The sequence below is a fragment of the Culex pipiens genome, chromosome 1 (assembly GCF_016801865.2).
Source record: "Culex pipiens pallens isolate TS chromosome 1, TS_CPP_V2, whole genome shotgun sequence".
NCBI lineage: Eukaryota > Metazoa > Arthropoda > Insecta > Diptera > Culicidae > Culex > Culex pipiens.
The window spans coordinates 47,477,405-47,496,935 of NC_068937.1; the positions used below are offsets into that span (position 1 = coordinate 47,477,405).

Here is a 19,531-nt window from a genome sequence, read left to right on the forward strand (position 1 = left end):
GAAAACATGGGCATTTGTTCGAATCACTTGTATATTTCGCCCAATTCCAGCCTCAAACTAAAGTATAACTGTCGAGTCTGGTCAATCAACGCGCGAAAGGACAGCCCAATCTCACCCACTGTGATCGGACCGTGCTTTCGACGCGATTTCTCGGATGGCATCAGTGAATTGCTGAGCCGGAATCGGGTTCTCATTTTTCGAGAATGATAAAGTTGACGCCCTTTCGGTCTGCTCTGTCTGTCTGTCGCGAGTCTCAAGTCCATTTCTCATCTAATTTATCGCAAATTTTGGTACCATTTGACTAGAATGGGCGTTTGTTCTCTAGTTCGTGCCTTATATTCTAAGACCGTCGAAATTGCACCGATCTGTGAGTTTGTTGTGTACGAAAATCATAAAAACAGGTAATCTCGCAACTAAAGGAACTTAAAACTATACAAAAAGGTAAAAAAAAGTCGTCTTGATTTGTTGCTGCCAACGCTGCGTTGCCACCAGGGCCTTAGTTGGACTTTTTGGCGTCCTTGGACTCCTCCTTGGCCTGGCCGCGGCCGAGGATCTTCGCCAGGCTGTCCCAGATGCCGCCGAAGAAGAGCGCGCAGCTCAGGTTCTCGAACGGCACGAACGGATCGTGGATGCCGAGCAGGATCGACGACAGCTTGAAGTACACCAGGAAGATGACGATGCCAAAGTAGACGAGGGCGTGCGGCGCCGAGATCAGGTCGGTCTTCTTGTCCAGCACGAAGATGATGGACGCGATCAGCGAGGCCTTGGTGTAGCTGGAGGGAGGGAAGTTTGGGTTAATTTTGGTTGCGGCCCAGTGCAAAAAATATGTGGGAGAGCGCTTTGCGCTTCTAAGTTAGTCTGTTCCAATTAGCGTGTAGACCGTGTAGACAAGCTAGCTGTCACGAAAATACTTACAAGCTTGGCTGCAGGAACTCCATGGCGGTCGGGGTCCAGACGCCGCGGATCAGTCGTTCCAGCAGCTTGGTGAAGCCGGCTCCGTTACCCTTGAGCGTACCGATGATGATCATGATGATGAAGGCGTTCGGGTACAGCTTGGCGGCGTGCGTCACACCGTCGTGAATCTGTTGATAAACATCCAGTTTAGAAAATTTGAACACTTCAAACTCAACCCGACCGGACCTTCTTGGCGCGGTAGATCTCCTTCATGGCACTGGCAACAACTTTCACCGGCAGGAACTTGGCGACCTTGTAGCCAATGTCGAACGGAGTGTAGAACACGATGTACCAGCAAGCGGTGGCCACCAGCAGCTGGGGGGTGTTCTTGAGCGGGGCCAGGATGGGCTCGCCGAGCAGCCCGTTGGCGACCATGCCTCCGGCGAACACGACCAGCATCGTCGACAGCCAGCAGGCGAGCGGGTGCTTCCGGGAGAAGGCCTGCGCCCCCGCGCCCAGATCCTCCTTGACCGACAGCGCGCACAGCAAGCTGTGCGCGATGTCAAAGTACGGGAACATCTTGAGCTTTATCACCTGGTTGGCGATATCGAGGAATGCTTCCGGATCCATGGTGGCGGATGTGGTGGTCGTCGTCGGCTCGGGATCAGTTGCTGGAAGGCGTTGCTGCTGTCGTTCGCGGCGCAGGAACTATTCTGAAGGGGGAGCGAAAAAGTAGGCCAGCGAAAACCATTAAAGGTGAGTGAGATCGTAATCGGTTGTGGAGTATCGATTTTTCTTGGGAGGTCACAGTAATGAACAGCGATAACAGATCTGTGTAGGACAACGTGTGTTTCAATCATTTTAAAATATAAATTCAATAATCAGAAAAATTTAACCACTTCCTACCAAAAAGAAACGTAATCATTCAATAAATATGTCGACTTTGCAGCTAGTCAATTTAGTCGACAAATTGTTGATTTTTGCAACTGCCGTGTTTTCTATGGGGTGGCAGCTATAAAAGGACGCCGAGTCACATCCGTCAAGTGTCAGTGCTGAAACACGTGTTTTATTTCAAAAGTTTTTGTCTTCCGTGATACTTTATCAGACAGATTTAAGAGGCAGTATTTGTAGATTCTGCTCGGTTTGTTCTAGAGGTCGTATCGAGGTGCTCCGATTTGGATGAAACTTTCAGCGTTTGTTTGTCTATGCATGAGATGAACTCATGTCAAATATGAGCCCTCTACGACAAAGGGAAGTGGGGAAAAACGGGCATTGAAGTTTGAGGTCCAAAAACATGAAAAATCTTCAAATTGTTCGCATTTCCGTAAAACTTCATCAATTCCAACTCTCTTAGATGCATTCGAATGGTCTTTCGAAGCCCTTCAAAATGTGCTATAGACATCCAGGATTGGTTTAACTTTTTCTAATAGCTTTTGCAAATTACTGTTAAAAATGGATATTTTTAAAACCTTAATAACTTTTGGCAACAGCCTCCAACACCCATACTCCCATAGGTCAAAAGTCAGGGAATTTCATGGACTATAAGCCTACGGTATTAACTTTTTGGCCAATCGCAGTTTTTCTCATAGTTTTACGATTTTTCTAGAACAAACATTTTACAACGTTAGTGCAGGCCAAGTGCGAATGATGCTGATGATACCTCTTCAGTTGACGCACAGGCGAGGAACATCCTGGAAGGAGCGTCACTGACTACGTCCGTAGTCCTGTTAGATCATCCGAATTGATCAGAACAGTATAGCTCTGGTTCCTTGCAAGTGTCCTATTTTCTTACCTCCACGTTGGCTTGGTTTTCATGATGACCTAGCTGGTGGCCTGTGGAAACGGATCGTAAACCTTTGACCACCGCGGGTCAGAGTCGAGACGGCTAAAAGAAAGGGGCGCGACAATGTGGGAAAGGGAAGTAATTTGTGATTGTAGACGGTATTGTTTTGATTCGCAGTATGTTGAGTCAACTGCTGTGGATGTACCTGAAACATCGCACAACGGGGTTTCTCTTCTTTCCATTTCATCTACCACCTATCTTCTGTTTATTTTGTTTCACTGATTTTCTAACGCGGCTTCTGTTTACTATCCTCCATTTGATTTCGATTTTACTCATTTGATTCTCTTATTTCTCAACGCTTTTCCACTCTATTTTACCAATTGATGCTGCTGTAACAAACTTTCTGCTTCCTTTAATTTGGCAGCGATGTCAATTTTGTTTATCATGTGCCTTTTCTTTATTTATCTGTTTGAATAATTTCTCATCTTCCCTGGAAATTGCCCTCAATACAATCTAAACTTGTTTGTTACCTCTATTTATTAATTATGGTTTATTTTTTTTTATCTACTTCATAAATTACTATCTTTCTTTTACTATTGATTCTTCAAATAGTATATTTCTTTCACTGTCCATTGTTTTCAATTTTCACCCTTTTCTTCAAACAAATGAGGTTCGAGACCTTGCTCAATTTATGGAATGATCAAAGAATTAACACAAATATTATTGTACTTTTGAAAAACTTTTCTAAAATGCTTAGGACCAAAATATTGTAACAAAACACCGCGACAAAAGAAATAGCAACAGATAAACACGACTCAACATTAGGCAAGATTTCATGAGAAAACAATACACTGTAAAATAACAACTAGTTTTTGAAATCAAACTAAAAATAAAACAGTTTTTGCTTTAATAAATGTTGATAGGCACACTTTAAATGGTTAGGCGCTTATACTTACATCAAACCCTACGTAATGTACCACCCCCGGCCGAGTTAAAATGCGTAACCGGAAAAGAAGGTGTGCATGCCTGGCACGAACACTCAAAGCGTGTTCTAGCGTGTTGCTCGTACTGACTCAGAGCAAGGGTGAGATGTAGGTGTAAGGGCAGTGCGTGTTCGTCGGGAACCTTGTGCATAAGATCGGTCAAGGCCCGTTCTTACACTGAAAATTGCGAAATTGCGAATTGCGAACAAACATTTTACAACGTTAGTTTTTGCCCTGTAGGCCTAGAAGACGGCACTTTTTGGTCTCAATTTTGTCATATTCGGAATCCTCAGAAAATTTTACATTAGATTGAGGTGTTGGAATTTCGAATTTGATTGAAAAAAAAAGCCATTTAGAATTAATTAAAATATTATTTAGAATTTTGTCGGATTAGGGGTAAAACAAGTTTTCGCCTACTTGATACAGCTTTTGACGTATTGATCATAGGGTAAATAAGATCTATTTCTTTTTTCAAAAATGTTTTATTTCATTATTTTTTAAATCAAAATTACAACTCCAATACTTATAACTTACGTGAAATTGACCGAGGATTCCGAATATGACAAAATTGAGACCAAAAAGTGCCGTCTTCTTGGCCTACAGGGCAAAAACTAACGCTGTAAAATGTTTGTTCTAGAAAAATCGTAAAACTATGAGAAAAACTGCGATTGGCCAAAAAGTTAATACCGTAGGCTTATAGTCCATAAAATTCCCTAACTTTTGATTTATGGGAGTATGGGTGTTGGAGGCTGTTGCCAAAAGTTATTAAGGTTTTAAAAATATCCATTTTTAACAGTAATTTGCAAAAGCTATGAGAAAAAGTCAAACCAATCCTGGATGTCTATAGCACATTTTAAAGGGCTTCGAAAGACCATTCAAATGCATCTAAGAGAGTTGGAATCGATGAAGTTTTACGGAAATGCGAACAATTTTAAGATTTTTCATGTTTTTTGGACCTCAAACTTCAATACCCGTTTTACCCCACTTCCCTTTGTCGTAGAGGGCTCATATTTGGCATTAGTTCATCTCATGTATAGACAAACAAACCCTGAAAGTTTCGTCCAAATCGGAGCACCTCGATACGACCTGTTTCACATCGGTGAAAAACTCGCTCTTAACCAAAATTATACGGATATTCGCATAACTCTGAAGGTTGTCGAAACACTTCGAAGGCATTAGTGGCAAACCTTGTGTGGGTCAGATAGTGACACTTCGTGTCATCCCCGAACAAGTCAACGAATTCCAGAATTTCTCCATCATGAAAACTTCTTCAAGGCGAGGTACAAAGTTTTCATTTAACCAAGACTTGCCGAGGTTGATGAGTGTGCAAAATCAGGGGCTGCTTTGGTAGCATAACGATCAGGACGGAACAACTCAACGACCTCGACTTTGCGGATGACATTTTCCTGTTCTCGAATCAACATGGAGTAATGCTCAGATCTCTTGGGTGGCCGGTCGATCGCTGTGAATACGAAACGACCCTGAAACTTTGCGGATAGACACTTGTCTATACCCCTGGAAGCGGGAGTCGTTGAAGACAGGAGAAAAGTTGAGAACGATGGAATAGCTGTGAACCCTCCTACGTTGAAGGACGTGGTTAAAGCCGTAAAGGAGCTCGAAAACGGGAAATCTGGACTTCCGGCCGAACTTTTCAAGCACAGGAGGACGCGGTGAAGGTGTTTCGGAGGTGGAAATATATGGGGAAAGATACGAGGTGATCGTCATCACCTTTGATGTTCAAATCAACTCAGCTTACGCACAAGCATTCAAAATCTACAGTCTTTGGTCTATGCAACATCATTCGTTCCTGGTAGCCCAACAACTGGGTATCAAATGAAGAGTTCCATCTGCGGTTTCAGCAGAGTCCCGCACACAAAACAGATCCGGGAGCCTAAATGAAACTGGATTTGCCACACGAGAAGCGCTTGATTGGAACCCGCACGGTGAAGAAGTCCTAACAACTCACAATAGCGGTTCATATATCAATTCATGCACTGAAAATCCCCAGGTGAATTAAGCAAAGACACCACTTGGAATTTAAACGCCTCGTCAAATAATGTTGCATCAAGCTCGACACGTTACCAAAGTCGTAAGTCCCCAGCTCGCATCCCATCACATCCGACAAACACCGGCTGCTGGTCCAGCTTCAAAACAGCCGCCTCTCTTCAAGACGTTCCTCTAATGACAACCATCAATCTCTTCGACGTCACACCGCGCCGATGAAATACATCGACATAACCTAAGCTCAAGACACGTTTTCGTTCGTACTTGAGATTTCCCCATCAAACGAGCAACCATCAAAGATCTATTTTTCACGGTGAAATATCCAACCAAAACGGTCGCCGGGATCACCACTACAACCACACACACATTGAACGGCTTGGACACGTCCGTTGGCCGTGAAACTCGTCACCTCACACTTGACTTTCGTGAGCTTGAATAACTGCGAGTCGTGTCACATCGTGAGCAAATTATTCCATCGCTTGTGGTCGCTGACCCCCGATCAATTGATCGGCAAGTAATCCAGAAAATTATCCACACACTAACACACACACTCGTACGGCGAACTCTTCAAGGAACCCCCGGGAAGCGTTTGAGCTAAACTTATACACACGATCAGGTCGAGCGCGCAAGAGTGACGTACCGAACACGTCCGCACGGGCCGAGCTCCAGACACGAAAAGAGAGCCGACCAAGCCCTTCACGAAGTTGGACTCACGCACGCACGAAGTCCCAACCCCCCTCTCGTGACAACAGTCACCACCGCTCACTCTACACACGATTACGTACGATTCTGTGCTGCTGCTGGACTCTAGAGGCCCTCGTGGCGGCGGCAACCTTTCCGGAATGCAGAGACGAAACCTGTCCCGTCGGGATCCGCTTGCTGGGCGAATTTTCGTTACACTGAACGGAGTATCGCCGTGACACGCACACACGATCACGTCGTGCCGTGAGCCTTTTCGGCGGTTCTAAATTTAGCGCGCCAAGTGGATGCGGGAGACATGATGCGCGCTGTTCGGGATGGTGGTGAGAGCGTGATCGTGCGTCGGCTTGAAAAGCCGAAGATCGGTGCGCGAGTACGCGAGAGAGTTTTGGTTGAAAGAGAAAGTGCATTGAAGGGAGGGAGCACAGATAAATGGACTTGAAAAGTATGGTAATGGGAGTACACTCAAACCCCGATGGTTTGACACCAACTGTTGTCAAACGAACGGCATCATTTTTTAGTTTGACACCCCTTTTACACGGAGATCACACACTCTACCAAACGTTTGTTTTGATAGTGTGCATGAGCACCGTGTAGAGGGGTTGAGTGTAGTCAATCAATCAATTAATGATTTCCAGATCAGTAAACCTCATCAGTTCGACAGTAATTGTTGTCGAATTGAGCGAGGTTCACACATTACTTTTTGCTATTAGATATTGGTCTGGGACCTTTCATTAACCACGTGGACACCTTAGGGGGGGGGTCGTTCAGCGGTTGTCCAGGCTCCATACAAAAAAGATTTGTTTTGTATGAAAATTGTCCACAAGGGGGTAGAGAAAACGATTAAATTTATCGAAATAAATGTATGGTTTGCCCATACAAGCAGGGAAGGTATTTGCCGATGGACCTCCAAAAAGCTTTTTTAATTTATTTCCTTCCAGTTAAAGAATTTACTATAATCATGTATGGAGCACTCGTAGATATTTTACTAATGAACAACTTTGTAGAACATTGTTTTGTTCTAAACTGAATGCTGTTGACATTAGAGCGTAAACAAAAATCCCCTCACCATCGCGAGTGAGGGACGCCGATGGTGGCATTTTTAGACATTGTTTACGCTCTAGTGTCAACAGCATTCACTTTAGAACAAAACAATGTTCTACAAAATTGTTCGTTTGTACAAAATCTACAATTGCTTCATACATCATTATAGTGAATTCTGTAACTGGAAGGTAATAAATCAAACGAGGGCTTCGCGATGGTTTTTTGCCCATTGCCTACCCTGCATACAAGTCTCCAAACAATTTTGGCAGCTAACCATGCATAAATGGTATGTAAATATTCGAAAATCTGTATTACCGAACGGATTTTTATATTGATTTGGTGTACAATATTATTAAAATTACTCATATTATAAAGGGCGATATATATTTTGAGTTTGAAGAAATCAAAAATTTAGAATCAGACCATTCATTTTTGAGATATCGGCATTTTAAAATTGAGAAGAATAATGTCGAAATATTCACAGTTTCTAAGAAGAATTGATGAGAAATTAGGTCTATTCCCGTACTGCAGAATTCTGCAATTCTGCACAAAAACGGCAGCAGAGCGTTCCCGTACTTTTCTGCAACAAAAATAACTTTTCTCTCAGGCAGAACTTCTGCAGTGAGAGAGGTAGAAGTTGCAGCAAAACCGTTCCCGTACTTTTCTGCAAGCTCTCTCTTTTCTTTTTTGTTGAAAAGTTACTGCAATTTGGTGTGGTCGATGTTGACTACACGCTTACATAAAATCTGCAAGTTGGGTGAAATTAAGCATTTTATTATAAGTTGTAATAATAAATGATTTTGGGGTAGTTTTTTTATGCCTGGTTTTATTGAGACAGATTTTTTTATATGTTAACGATTTCAGGCTTAGTTCATTTATGTAAATGATATAGCGATTTTTTTCAGTGTTAATATTTTTACCTGATAAAAAATTGATAACTTAAGCCATAGTATTACAGCACGGCTAGTACCCCAACAAAAATTGTACCATAAAAAAAATGTTTTTAAAAACTTTTAAAAGACACATTTCTTTTGAGTTTCATAATTTCAAATAGATATTTGTTTAGGAATAATTTTTGATCTTCGATTGTTTTCGAATATACCTCGGAATATACACTCAACCCCCGGTGGTTGGTCACTTTTTCGTTTGACATTTTTTAGTTTGTACCCCGTTGGTTTGACGAACTGTCACTTTATACACGGCGCTCACGCACACTATCAAAACAAACGATTGATGGTGTGTGTGAACTCCGTGTAAAAGGGGTGTCAAACTAAAAAGTGACCCCGTTCGTTTGACAACAGTTGGTGTCAAACCATCGGGGTTTGAGTGTACTAAATATGTGTGTTAAATAACAGGTAAATTCAATTGGCAAATAATTATTTATACCTTTAACGGTGCTACCAATTTGTATTCTTATTTGAACAAAAAACATTTTTTTGTCAAAATTAAAATTCTCAAATTCTTAAATTTTTAAATTCATATTTTATTTATATTTGAGTTTTAAAAATCTTGATTTACAGAATTTTTTAATTTTACTTGTATTTGAAATTATAATTTCTTTAAGTTTCGATCTTATTATTTTTAACTGTAGCTTTTGAATTTGTTGTGTTCTGAACTCATAAATTTAAAAAAAAACTTTTTTTATTCTATTTCGAATTTTTTTAACCTTTTTTTTATTTTTTTTTAATTAAGATTTTTTTGAACTTTAATCATTTTGAAATATTTAGTTTTTAATTATTTGATTAGGTAAGCTTTGAATTTGTGATTTATTGTTTTTTCTTATATAATTATTTGCATTTTTAAATTTCTCAAATATCTGATTTAATTTTTTTTAATGTTTCTTGATGTGGAAATATTAGTTTTTTAAATATTTTTAATTATGGATTTCTTAATTTCCAGATTGCTTAATTTATGTGTAAATTTTTTTTTTTTATTTGTCAATTTTACTGCGTCACCGTTGTTCTTTCATGTGACATCCAGTCATAATTTATTTATGATATCCTGAATAATCTTTCAAACATTCTGCTATTAAACATGGTCGCTTCTGTATAAAACCTTTGTTTGTCTTTTTTTTGTCATATTTATTAAACGTACCTGCCACTCTCATTTGTAAAATTGTTTACCTAATGTAAAATTTTTAAGTTGTTTCTAATATATGATTTCTACCTAAGCATAATTAATTTCTAGTTACTTAATAAATAACACATCCTTGATTTTTTAAATAAAATGTTGTGCTGCATAAAACAATAATGTCCCAGTTCTAGAGGTAAACTTGTTTCACTTTTTTGTCAACCATTTTTTTAAATATTTTGAAATAATTAAAAAAATAATACACAATTTGAGTAAATCTACTCAACTGTGTACAATGTTGCAGAAAAAGTACTGGAACGCGCTACCCAGGCAAAATTTTTGCCGCTTAATTCCTTACAGAACCTTACAGAACTTCTGCAAAAGAGAGAGATGAAGAGAGCGAGCTGAAAAGTACGGGAACGTGCTGCAAAAAAGTGACTTATGCTGGCTGCAGAATTCTGCAGAAGCTGCAGAAATTCTGCAATTCTGCAAGTACGGGAATAGACCTATTGTCTCAGCATCTTGAAAAAAAAACTGGGCACTTACAAGCGGTTTTATGCATTAAGGATTACTGACCAGTCTGAGTGGAATTGCCAGGCTTACTGGTAATATGTCACGCATTACCTTTAAATTCCTAGAATTACTGGGATTTACCAAAAACTATTTGGAATCACACCTCATTTACAAGAATTACTGAAATTACTGCCAAGCTGCCAGCATGTATTTTAAAAAGTTTTTTCAAGGCTGGTTGCAAAACGTTTGCCCATACTTTTCTGTTGCTCATAAGTTGCCTTTTTCGGTCACTTAAAACAATAAAAAAGGGGTAAAAAGGGGTCAAATCGAGCGATAAGACATTGCAAGAATTAGGTTGCAGTCCCTGTTAATTATTTTTTATCAATAAACATCATTTTGTACATTACAAATGTTTTTAAACTGTTGTTTGTAAAATAAATATAGTTTACAAAAATTTGTGATGCTCAAAATGATATTTATTGATCAAACATAATTCAAAGGGATTCCAACCTAATTCTTGCAAGCTCTTGTTGTTCGATTGGACCCCTGTTTTGACAGTTCGATTGGAACCCCGAGAGTAACATTTCGCCTCTCCATATAGGCTCTCTAATTTTGGGAATTAGATTTTTTGTGATAAAACGTAAATTAAAAAAAAATTGATTAATTTGTTAAGCCTCAACTATATTTTTCCATTTTTTAACAGCCCTGACAAATTTGGAAGTTAAAGACATCATAGCTGGGTCATTCTCCGCCAACTCACACAGCAGTTGCCCCGACCCTTCTTCGATTTGCGTGAAACTTTGCTCTAAGGGGTAATTTTTGTCCCTGATCACGAATCCGAGGTCTATTTTTCGATATTTCGTGACGGTGGGGCGGTACGACCCCTTACATTTTTCTGTTTTTTTTTACTAAGACACGTTTTTCAGTGATTTGTAGCTCGCAACCGTGAAGAGGAAGAAATTTGGTGTCAAAGGGACCAATTTTTTAATTTACGTTTTATCACAAAAAAACAAATTCCCAAAATTAGAAAACCTATATGGAGAGGCGAAATGTTACTCTCGGGGTTCCAATCGAACTGTCAAAACAATCAACCAAATCAAAAGAAAAAAACATGAAATTCTTCATGTAAACTAATGTCAAAGACATAAACAATGACTTTTAAACCCCGCCGTTTGACAGCATGATTTTTATAACCCGCCCTAGAACCCGCCAAACAAATCGCAGCAAACTCTGGGTTGCGAAGCGAAAATTTTGTCAATTTTTTTTCTGTTGTTGTTAAAAGCGGTGAGGTTTTAGAGAGAGAATTTTTATTTCCCGGCCAAAAAGAACCAGCCCGAATTTTTCAGTGAATTCTGCTGTCTGGAGGCCAACCAGTTTCGTATTGTATTATCGTAAAGGTAATTTGTGAGAATTTCAGATTTTTATGTGTTTTTCAACTACCTCATTTTTGTTCATAGGCCATCAAAAATCCAAAAAGCAGAGTTTTCCGGCATCCTATTGAAATAGTAGTTTATGCAACAAGTTGCAAAAAGAGGATTTTTTCAGCACGAGTCGTACATTTATCGAACGAGGTTCACCGAGTTGGATAAATACGACGAGTGCTGAAAAAATCAAGTTTTGCAACGAGTTCCATACAACATTTTTTGCAATTTCGAAAAACACCCATTGAGTGAAATTTTAAGTCGAATTTTCATGTATTTTGTCAATAAATCGTTTAAATCAAAAAATGTTGAAAAGTGTTACTTTTCGAAACAAGTGCTGAAAAGTTCAACTTTTCAGCACCCATTTCAGTGCTGAAAAGTAGAACTTTTCAGCATTTATTTTGAAAAGTGTTGCTATTCGATTCTGTTATTTTTGGTACAGAAAAGTAGGCTATTTCGTCGTTCAAGAATGACAGGAAAAGTAAGTAGTTTCACGACGGAATTGCAAAAATTAAATGTTTGGCCCCCGAGACGATTTATTCGGAACCGTAAAACAAAAGGAAGTGTTGTTCTCGGAAGAAAATTGATAAAGTTCGCACGAACTGCAAAATATTCTCGTAACTTACCAGTTACTTCATTCCCCCTTTTCAAAACTTGTATACTATTTTGCAAAAACTTAAGAATAAAAATAAAACTGTTCAGTTTTCTTTTATTGAGCTGCCGTCCAACAGAAAAAAACGACAATTTAACAAACGAATTTTTTTAAACTCAAACGCAATTCCTCTGAGGCGATCTTGGGAGGTTTTCGGGATATGTACTTTAAATAAAATATAATTTTACCGTCAGTTTTAAGAACAGGTATTTGATCATTTTATTTTAGTATTTTTTTTTTTGATTCGATGTTTTTTTTGCGCAATTCCTGTCGTATCATTTGAAATGATTCTTCTAGCTGGATTATGTAGATCGATCTTAAAACATTTGTCTGATCGCAATAACATTCACAAGAGGAGTCACCGGTAATTCAATCTTGAAAGCTCCAAACCCTCGTCCAAACCAATAATTCCGGGAGCTAAACCCAGTGGCATTTTTAAATTTAACGCCAGGACATTCTGCAATTTTGGATTTTTGCTGGCCTGTGAATAAAATTAACAAGTCGTGAAAAAAATCACAAAACAAAAACTCTCACAACTTACATTAGCGATACAGCACTGGTTGGAAAGCTGGTTGGCCTCCGAACAGCAGAATTCACCGAAAAACTAGGAAAGGTTCTTTTTGGCCCGGAAATAATAATCCAAAACCTCACCGCTTTCATCAACAACAGAAAAAAATGACAAAATTTTTGCTTCGCAACCCAGAGTTTACTGCGATTTGTTTGGCGGGTTTTAAAAATCATGATGTCAAATGGCGGGGTTTAAAAGTCATTGTTTATGTTTTTGACATTAGTTTACATAAGGGTAATTCTCCGCCAACTCACACAGCAGTTGCCCCGACCCCTCTTCGATTTGCGTGAAACTTTGTCCTAAGGGGTAACTTTTGTCCCTGATCACGAATCCGAGGTCCGTTTTTTGATATCTCGTGACGGAGGGGCGGTACGACCCCTTCCATTTTAGCACATGCGAAAAAAGAGGTGTTTTTCAATAATTTGCAGCCTGAAACGGTGATGAGATAGAAATTTGGTGTCAAAGGGACTTTTATGTAAAATTAGACGCCCGATTTGATGGCGTAATCAGAATTCCGAAAAAACGTATTTTTCATCGAAAAAAACACTAAAAAAGTTTTAAAAATTCTCCCATTTTCCGTTACTCGACTGTAAAAAATTTTGGAACATGTCATTTTATGGGAAATTTAATGTACTTTTCGAATCTACATTGTCCCAGAAGGGTCATTTTTTCATTTAGAACAAAATTTTTCATTTTAAAATTTCGTGTTTTTTCTAACTTTGCAGGGTTATTTTTTAGAGTGTAACAATGTTCTACAAAGTTGTAGAGCAGACAATTACAAAAATTTTGATATATATACATAAGGGGTTTGCTTATAAACATCACAAGTTATCACGATTTTACGAAAAAAAGTTTTAAAAAAGTTGGTCGTCATCGATCATGGCCGTTCATGGTCACCCGCGACAGACACGGACGACGAAACAAAGAGAAACGCAAAAAGTAACTTTTTCAAAACTTTTTTTCGTAAAATCGCGATAACTTGTGATGTTTTTAAGCAAACCCCTTATGTCTATATATCAAAATTTTTGTAATTGTCTGCTCTACAACTTTGTAGAACATTGTTACACTCTAAAAAATAACCCTGCAAAGTTAGAAAAAACACGAAATTTTAAAATGAAAAATTTTGTTCTAAATGAAAAAATGACCCTTCTGGGACAATGTAGATTCGAAAAGTACATTAAATTTCCCATAAAATGACATGTTCCAAAATTTTTTACAGTCGAGTAACGGAAAATGGGAGAATTTTTAAAACTTTTTTATTGTTTTTTTCGATGAAAAATACGTTTTTTCGGAATTCTGAGTACGCCATCAAATCGGGCGTCTAATTTTACATAAAAGTCCCTTTGATGCCAAATTTCTATCTCATCACCGTTTCAGGCTGCAAATTATTGAAAAACACCTCTTTTTTCGCATGTTCAAAAATGGAAGGGGTCGTACCGCCCCTCCGTCACGAGATATCAAAAAAACGGACCTCGGATTCGTGATCAGGGACAAAAGTTACCCCTTAGGACAAAGTTTCACGCAAATCGAAGAGGGGTCGGGGCAACTTTTCCCGATTTCGTGTGAGTTGGTAGAGAATTACCCATAAAGAATAGGCCGATTTCTTAGAGCACTGCTCAGAATATATTGTAAAAGAATCAATCAAAGACGCCCTGCAATCAATAGGAATATTTCTTGTGAAAAAGACTTTTAGTCCCATTTGTCTATGATTGTTTACAGCATCCGTGAACGCAAAGAACAGCCACAAATTATTTGAAGAGAGTTTTCATTAGCTTAGGTGTGTAATAAACAGAATGATGCTTGGAAAGTAAAATGTTCTGAACAGATACTTACATTTGAAATTCTTTGGAACAATAATAATAAAAAAAACTGGAAATCGGACTTCCACTGGACTGGACTGGACATCACTTTTCTACATGCACCTAACCGGTAAGCGGTAATGTAATTTGATATTTGTTTGCATTATATAACAGTTACGAATGGTAACAAAACCGTTGTGTTTTAAAGTTCATCAATTGGTCGTTGAAGTACCAAATTCCAATACAAAGTAGATACAAATTCCCTCTTATCATTTTGGTCTAGCATATCAGCAAGGTAAAAGCCAAAGAAACACAACTCGTGAAGTCACCCTAATAGTCACACAACACACGACAATCTCCGCGATATGCTTCCGCGTGTATTATGCGGCGACTATTTTCTGGTTTTAACATTATTTTTTGTGTGGTTGCTGCTGCTGCCGAAATCCCCTTTCCAAGATATAAATATACATCCAAATGGCTACCGTAATCTGGGGTGAATCGGGACTACAGTCTGAATAGGGACAGCAGTTTTTAGAGCACTTAAAGCTTTTAAATTTGGATATGGATGTATACATTTTGTTGGCCTGAATCTGTTCTAACCGAAACCAACCAGAAAAATCAAAATATTGTGCTCCAACATAGTAAAAACTGCTGTCCCAATTCGCCCCATGTGTCCCGATTGACCCCAGTTTACGGTACCAAACAATATCAGATACCTACCGGCAACTGCAAGACCTTTGCGCTTTTTGCCTTCCTCACTCGCTCAGTTGATCTAAATTTGTCACAATGTGTCACACACTTTTTCAGCTAATAATTCACAGACTCTGCCACTTCTTTACTTTCGTTTAGACTAAATTGTATTTTTCAGATCTTGCCCCGCTGTTTCGCACTGTATCGTCACTTGACTCTCCTGTGTTTTTCATACGTCTCTATGTTTTTATTTTACCTTTAAACGCAGTCTCGCACTTCTCTCTCTCTTTTATTTCCTCTCTTTGTGGCGCTACCGTCAGTGAGTCCAGTGTTGGTCTGCCCTTAACAAAATCCCAATGAGGCTTGTGTGTTTGAACTGTGATAAGTTGCGCTCCTGTAGAAAGTGATTAGAAAAATAATAAATGATGTTTGAACTAACATCATTTCAGTGGTGGTTCGAAGCTGCCTACAAATTAAATAACAGTTTGATTTATTTTCACTGAGTCACTGTTTGGCTTTGAGGTCATGTTGATTTTTTACTTTAAATACGAAAAAATGGTATGGGGTACACTTTTGACACTTTTTTAGTTTGTATCCCATTGGTTGGTCAAAGTCAAACTAAAAAGTGACGAACTGTCACTTTTTACACGGCGCTCACGCGTACTATCTAAACAAACGTATGATAGTGTGTGTGAACTCCGTGTAAAGGGGGTGTCAAACTAAAAAGGACCCCGTTTGTTTGACAACAGTTGGTGTCAAACCATCGGGGTTTTAGTGTAAAACCAAACATAATAGAGAAGTGTTCAATTTTTTCTGCAAATTTTGAAAGATTAAAAAAGTTAGCCAACTATAAATATGAAATCATTGATAAAAAGGATTATTTGAATACTCCCCACATGAATTTAAGTGTCTTGTTATTGTAAATGAAAATGAGTTCGAATCTGTAAACAGACTGCATTTTCCGATTCTTTAGACAACTTTACTCAAAGAACAGCTAAAATTAGATTAACATGTTTTAAGTGTATTGAAACGGAAATCAAAAATATCCGCAGATTTATAAGCATTTTCAGCAGAAAATTTTGCTTAGAAAATTTATGAATTCTAGAGTTAATAAACTATTGTGTTTCATATTTTTAAAGGACCTTTAAAAAAACTCTTGAATTATACTATAAAATTAGTTTTGGCTCCTATAAAAAATATATTTTCATGAAAAATCAATTTCTGGAGTTTTTTTTAAATGGTCCAATAAACCAAATTTTCAGTTATTGCTTTTTGGGTGTTTTTTAATACCCCTGATTCAATGCGGTTTCGAAAACACCCAAAAAGTAAAAACTTCAAATTAATGGGGGGGGGAGGGGTGTGGAAGGGGTGGTGGGTTACATTTGTTACAAGTGTCCACGTGGTTTATGGATGGTCCCTTACAATTTGCTAACTTAGGCTAAAATTGGATTTTAATACTCGATTATCCCAAGGCCTCGGAAAAAAATCACTTCGGATAAGGCCGGTACAAATTTTATTTTAAGTTTTTGTCCCCCCCCCTTCAAAGTTGGCTCAAAAAATCAGGGGGCAAAAAAAAATTTTTTTTTTTTAAACTCTAATATTTCAATAAAAATTTAAGTGCAATCAGTTGAAATTAATTTTGAATGCATTCCCCTGCGCTCAGAATCATTTTTAGCATGTTTCGGTGGATTTAAAAATCATTTGAATTTTTGAAAATTTTCGATGTTTATTATCGCAAAAAGTTTTTTTTCGCAAAAATTTTGGTTTTCGTCAAATTTTACATTTTTTGAAAACTAATGATTGCAAAACAACTGAACTAGTTTAAAATGCATTTTAAAACAACTTTTCCGTGCAAATGCTGAAACTATGGCATGTTATTTCAATATTTTATTTTTTTTTACTTTTTTTGCCCCCCCCCCCCCTCGAACCCGGCCCGAGCCGAGGGACAAAAACTTTGAAAAATATTTGCATCGGCCTAATCGATTCACGAAAAAAAAATATTTTCGTTGTCTTATTTTTTATTCTTGAGCTTAATTATAACCCATAAACTACTCTAAAGAATTTAGAAATTTGAAAAAAAAAAAGATGACGGCCAAAACGGTGGTGATGAAAAATACATTTATTAGTTTTTAAAGCATTCAACGATTTATATTTGACTAAAATGAGGTCGCAGAATTCGAATTTGATGTAAGAAGCAAGAAAATAAAAATACGTAAAAAAATGTTTTTTGTCATGATTCGATTATCCGAAGTTCCATACAAACCTTCGGATAATCGAACTTCGGATAATCGAGTCCGGACTGTAATAACATTTTTAACGAAACATTTATTTTAAACAGCATTGAAACATTTTTTTTTGTAAAAATGTACATGAACAGCTTAGTACACATACGTGTAGAACTTCAAAATTAAGTTCTGTATCATTGGAATAATTTTATCAATTCCTCATAGCGAGGTTTTTTGAGAATTTCTTTGAATTCATTAAAATATGTTCTGAAAACATTTTTCAAATTATTTAGCATGTATGCCGAATTTAAGAACATGCTTGTACAACTTAAAAATTATATTCTGATTATGATCTCAATGGTTGAATAATATTTGAAAAATAAATTGGTATCCAATATCACATCGGGTCTGGGTGACCGAGATGTGGTCATACCAAGGGTCATACCAATTTCTGCTTTTTTATGACCCAATCTCACCCCAGACTCACCGTCAATGTTATATTTAGAAAGGGATAATCCATAAACTACGTGGACAATTTTGGTTTGTAATATTTAAAAAAAAAATTAATAACAAAGTTCGGATCGTTTTTATTAATATTTTTCAAAGCAAATAAAATCCAAACAAATTTTAGGTCATGGCTCCCAAACACGGACGCCAACATCAAGGAACCCTACAAACCAAACTTGCACTACTTTTGTAGTGTACTGATTTCTGTAATACTAAATTTTTCAGTAAATATAAATTTGCTGAAATATCAGTAAATGAAAATTTGCTGAAATATCATTGTTGTGATGAGCATGAGCATGAGCATGAGCATGGTTGACTGCCAATGAGCTGCTACTCCGTTATTGACAGATCAGCTGAAGTTAAACAATGAATCAAAAATGATCAGTGGGAGCCAACCATCCGTTCACTGTTTAACCCCTGAAGACCCCGACTTTATTAGTCAATACCGGCGCCCTCCCAAGAAGCCTGCAGTTCAACAAAAGGGAGGAATGTTAGTCCGATAGTTGAAGTTGCAGACTCATCAAGCACATAGTTTTTCGCTATATACTTGTTGATACCGCTTGAGACCGTTGAATCCACAGCATCTCCTTCAAGCATCACGTGTTTTTTTTTTTTTTTTGGTTAGTAGGATAAGGTATTGGCTTTTCGATGCCTCCCGAGCTACGATGCTATGGGGAGGACTTTCATAACAAACCCGTCGGCGAGCCTTCCGAGCAACGATGCTATGGGAAGGTCTTTCTAATTAGCACACCAAAACACTCGCGCACAGGTATTTAAATACTGAATAAATGTAATTTTTCATCACGATTACACAGACGACATTGATGATATAGGAAGGACTTTTTTACAGTCATTTACAGTAATACTTAAACTTATTTTAATGCAACAATTCACACGACGTCGTGCCTCCCGATCAACGATGATGTAGGAAGGAATTGAGCAAGCCAACCAGGATGAAACACGAAATAAAATTCTTTTCTTTTCACACACAATGCCACATAATTGACCGCGCGTCACCACCCAACTAATTGAACTGATTTTCTTCTGCTTGTGGGCAAGCCAACCAGGATGAAACACGAAATAAAATTCTGTTCTTTTCACACACAATGCCACATAATTGACCGTGCGTCACCACCCAACTAATTAAACTGATTTTCTTCTGCTTGTGGGCAAGCCAACCAGGATGAAACACGAAATAAAATTCTTTTCTTTTCACACACAATGCCACATAATTGACCGCGCGTCACCACCCAACTAATTGAACTGATTTTCTTCTGCTTGTGGGCAAGCCAACCAGGATGAAACACGAAATAAAATTCTGTTCTTTTCACACACAATGCCACATAATTGACCGTGCGTCACCACCCAACTAATTAAACTGATTTTCTTCTGCTTGTGGGCAAGCCAACCAGGATGAAACACGAAATAAAATTCTTTTCTTTTCACACACAATGCCACATAATTGACCGCGCGTCACCACCCAACTAATTGAACTCTAAATGAAAATTTGCTGAAATATCATTGTTGTGATGTGTCTTTAGTCGAACATTAGAACAGTCTATCGAACTTATTTCTTGAACCACAGCGGGTTTTCTATTCCTCTAGACCACCAAAGAGTAAGTATAACTAAAGAAATAAACAATGCTTATTAATGATGTCAGTTTCACGATTTCTACGAG

At 38.0% G+C, this 19,531-nt stretch overlaps 1 protein-coding gene across 3 annotated transcripts; it reads right to left on the reverse strand.

Annotated features, from left to right (window-relative positions):
- Positions 1-13: 13 nt before the first annotated feature.
- On the reverse strand, positions 14-15,313 carry LOC120426601 (trimeric intracellular cation channel type 1B.1). 3 transcript variants are annotated; one of them, XM_039591394.2, is made up of 4 exons: positions 15,151-15,313; positions 1,141-1,607; positions 916-1,082; positions 14-773 (listed from the first exon to the last, which is right to left on the reverse strand). In XM_039591394.2, exons 2-4 carry the CDS (start codon positions 1,522-1,524, stop codon positions 497-499), a joined length of 828 nt encoding a protein of 275 aa, XP_039447328.1. In that variant the 5' UTR covers positions 1,525-1,607; positions 15,151-15,313; the 3' UTR covers positions 14-496. The 3 variants fall into 3 exon arrangements, with proteins under 3 accessions (XP_039447328.1, XP_039447327.1, XP_039447326.1); XM_039591393.2 differs by lacking the exon at positions 15,151-15,313 and adding an exon at positions 6,450-6,605; XM_039591392.2 differs by lacking the exon at positions 15,151-15,313 and adding an exon at positions 6,305-6,445.
- Between the last annotated feature and the right edge of the window lie 4,218 nt (positions 15,314-19,531).

Excerpts from the sequence above, each read along its gene's own strand:
- LOC120426601 (XM_039591394.2), bottom strand. The coding sequence starts at position 1,524 with ATGGATCCGGAAGCATTCCTCGATATCGCCAACCAGGTGATAAAGCTC. Across the intron at positions 1,083-1,140 it reads AGATCTACCGCGCCAAGAAG|ATTCACGACGGTGTGACGCA; the intron begins GTCCGGTCGGGT and ends GTTTATCAACAG. Across the intron at positions 774-915 it reads GAGTTCCTGCAGCCAAGCTT|CTACACCAAGGCCTCGCTGA; the intron begins GTAAGTATTTTC and ends CCCTCCCTCCAG.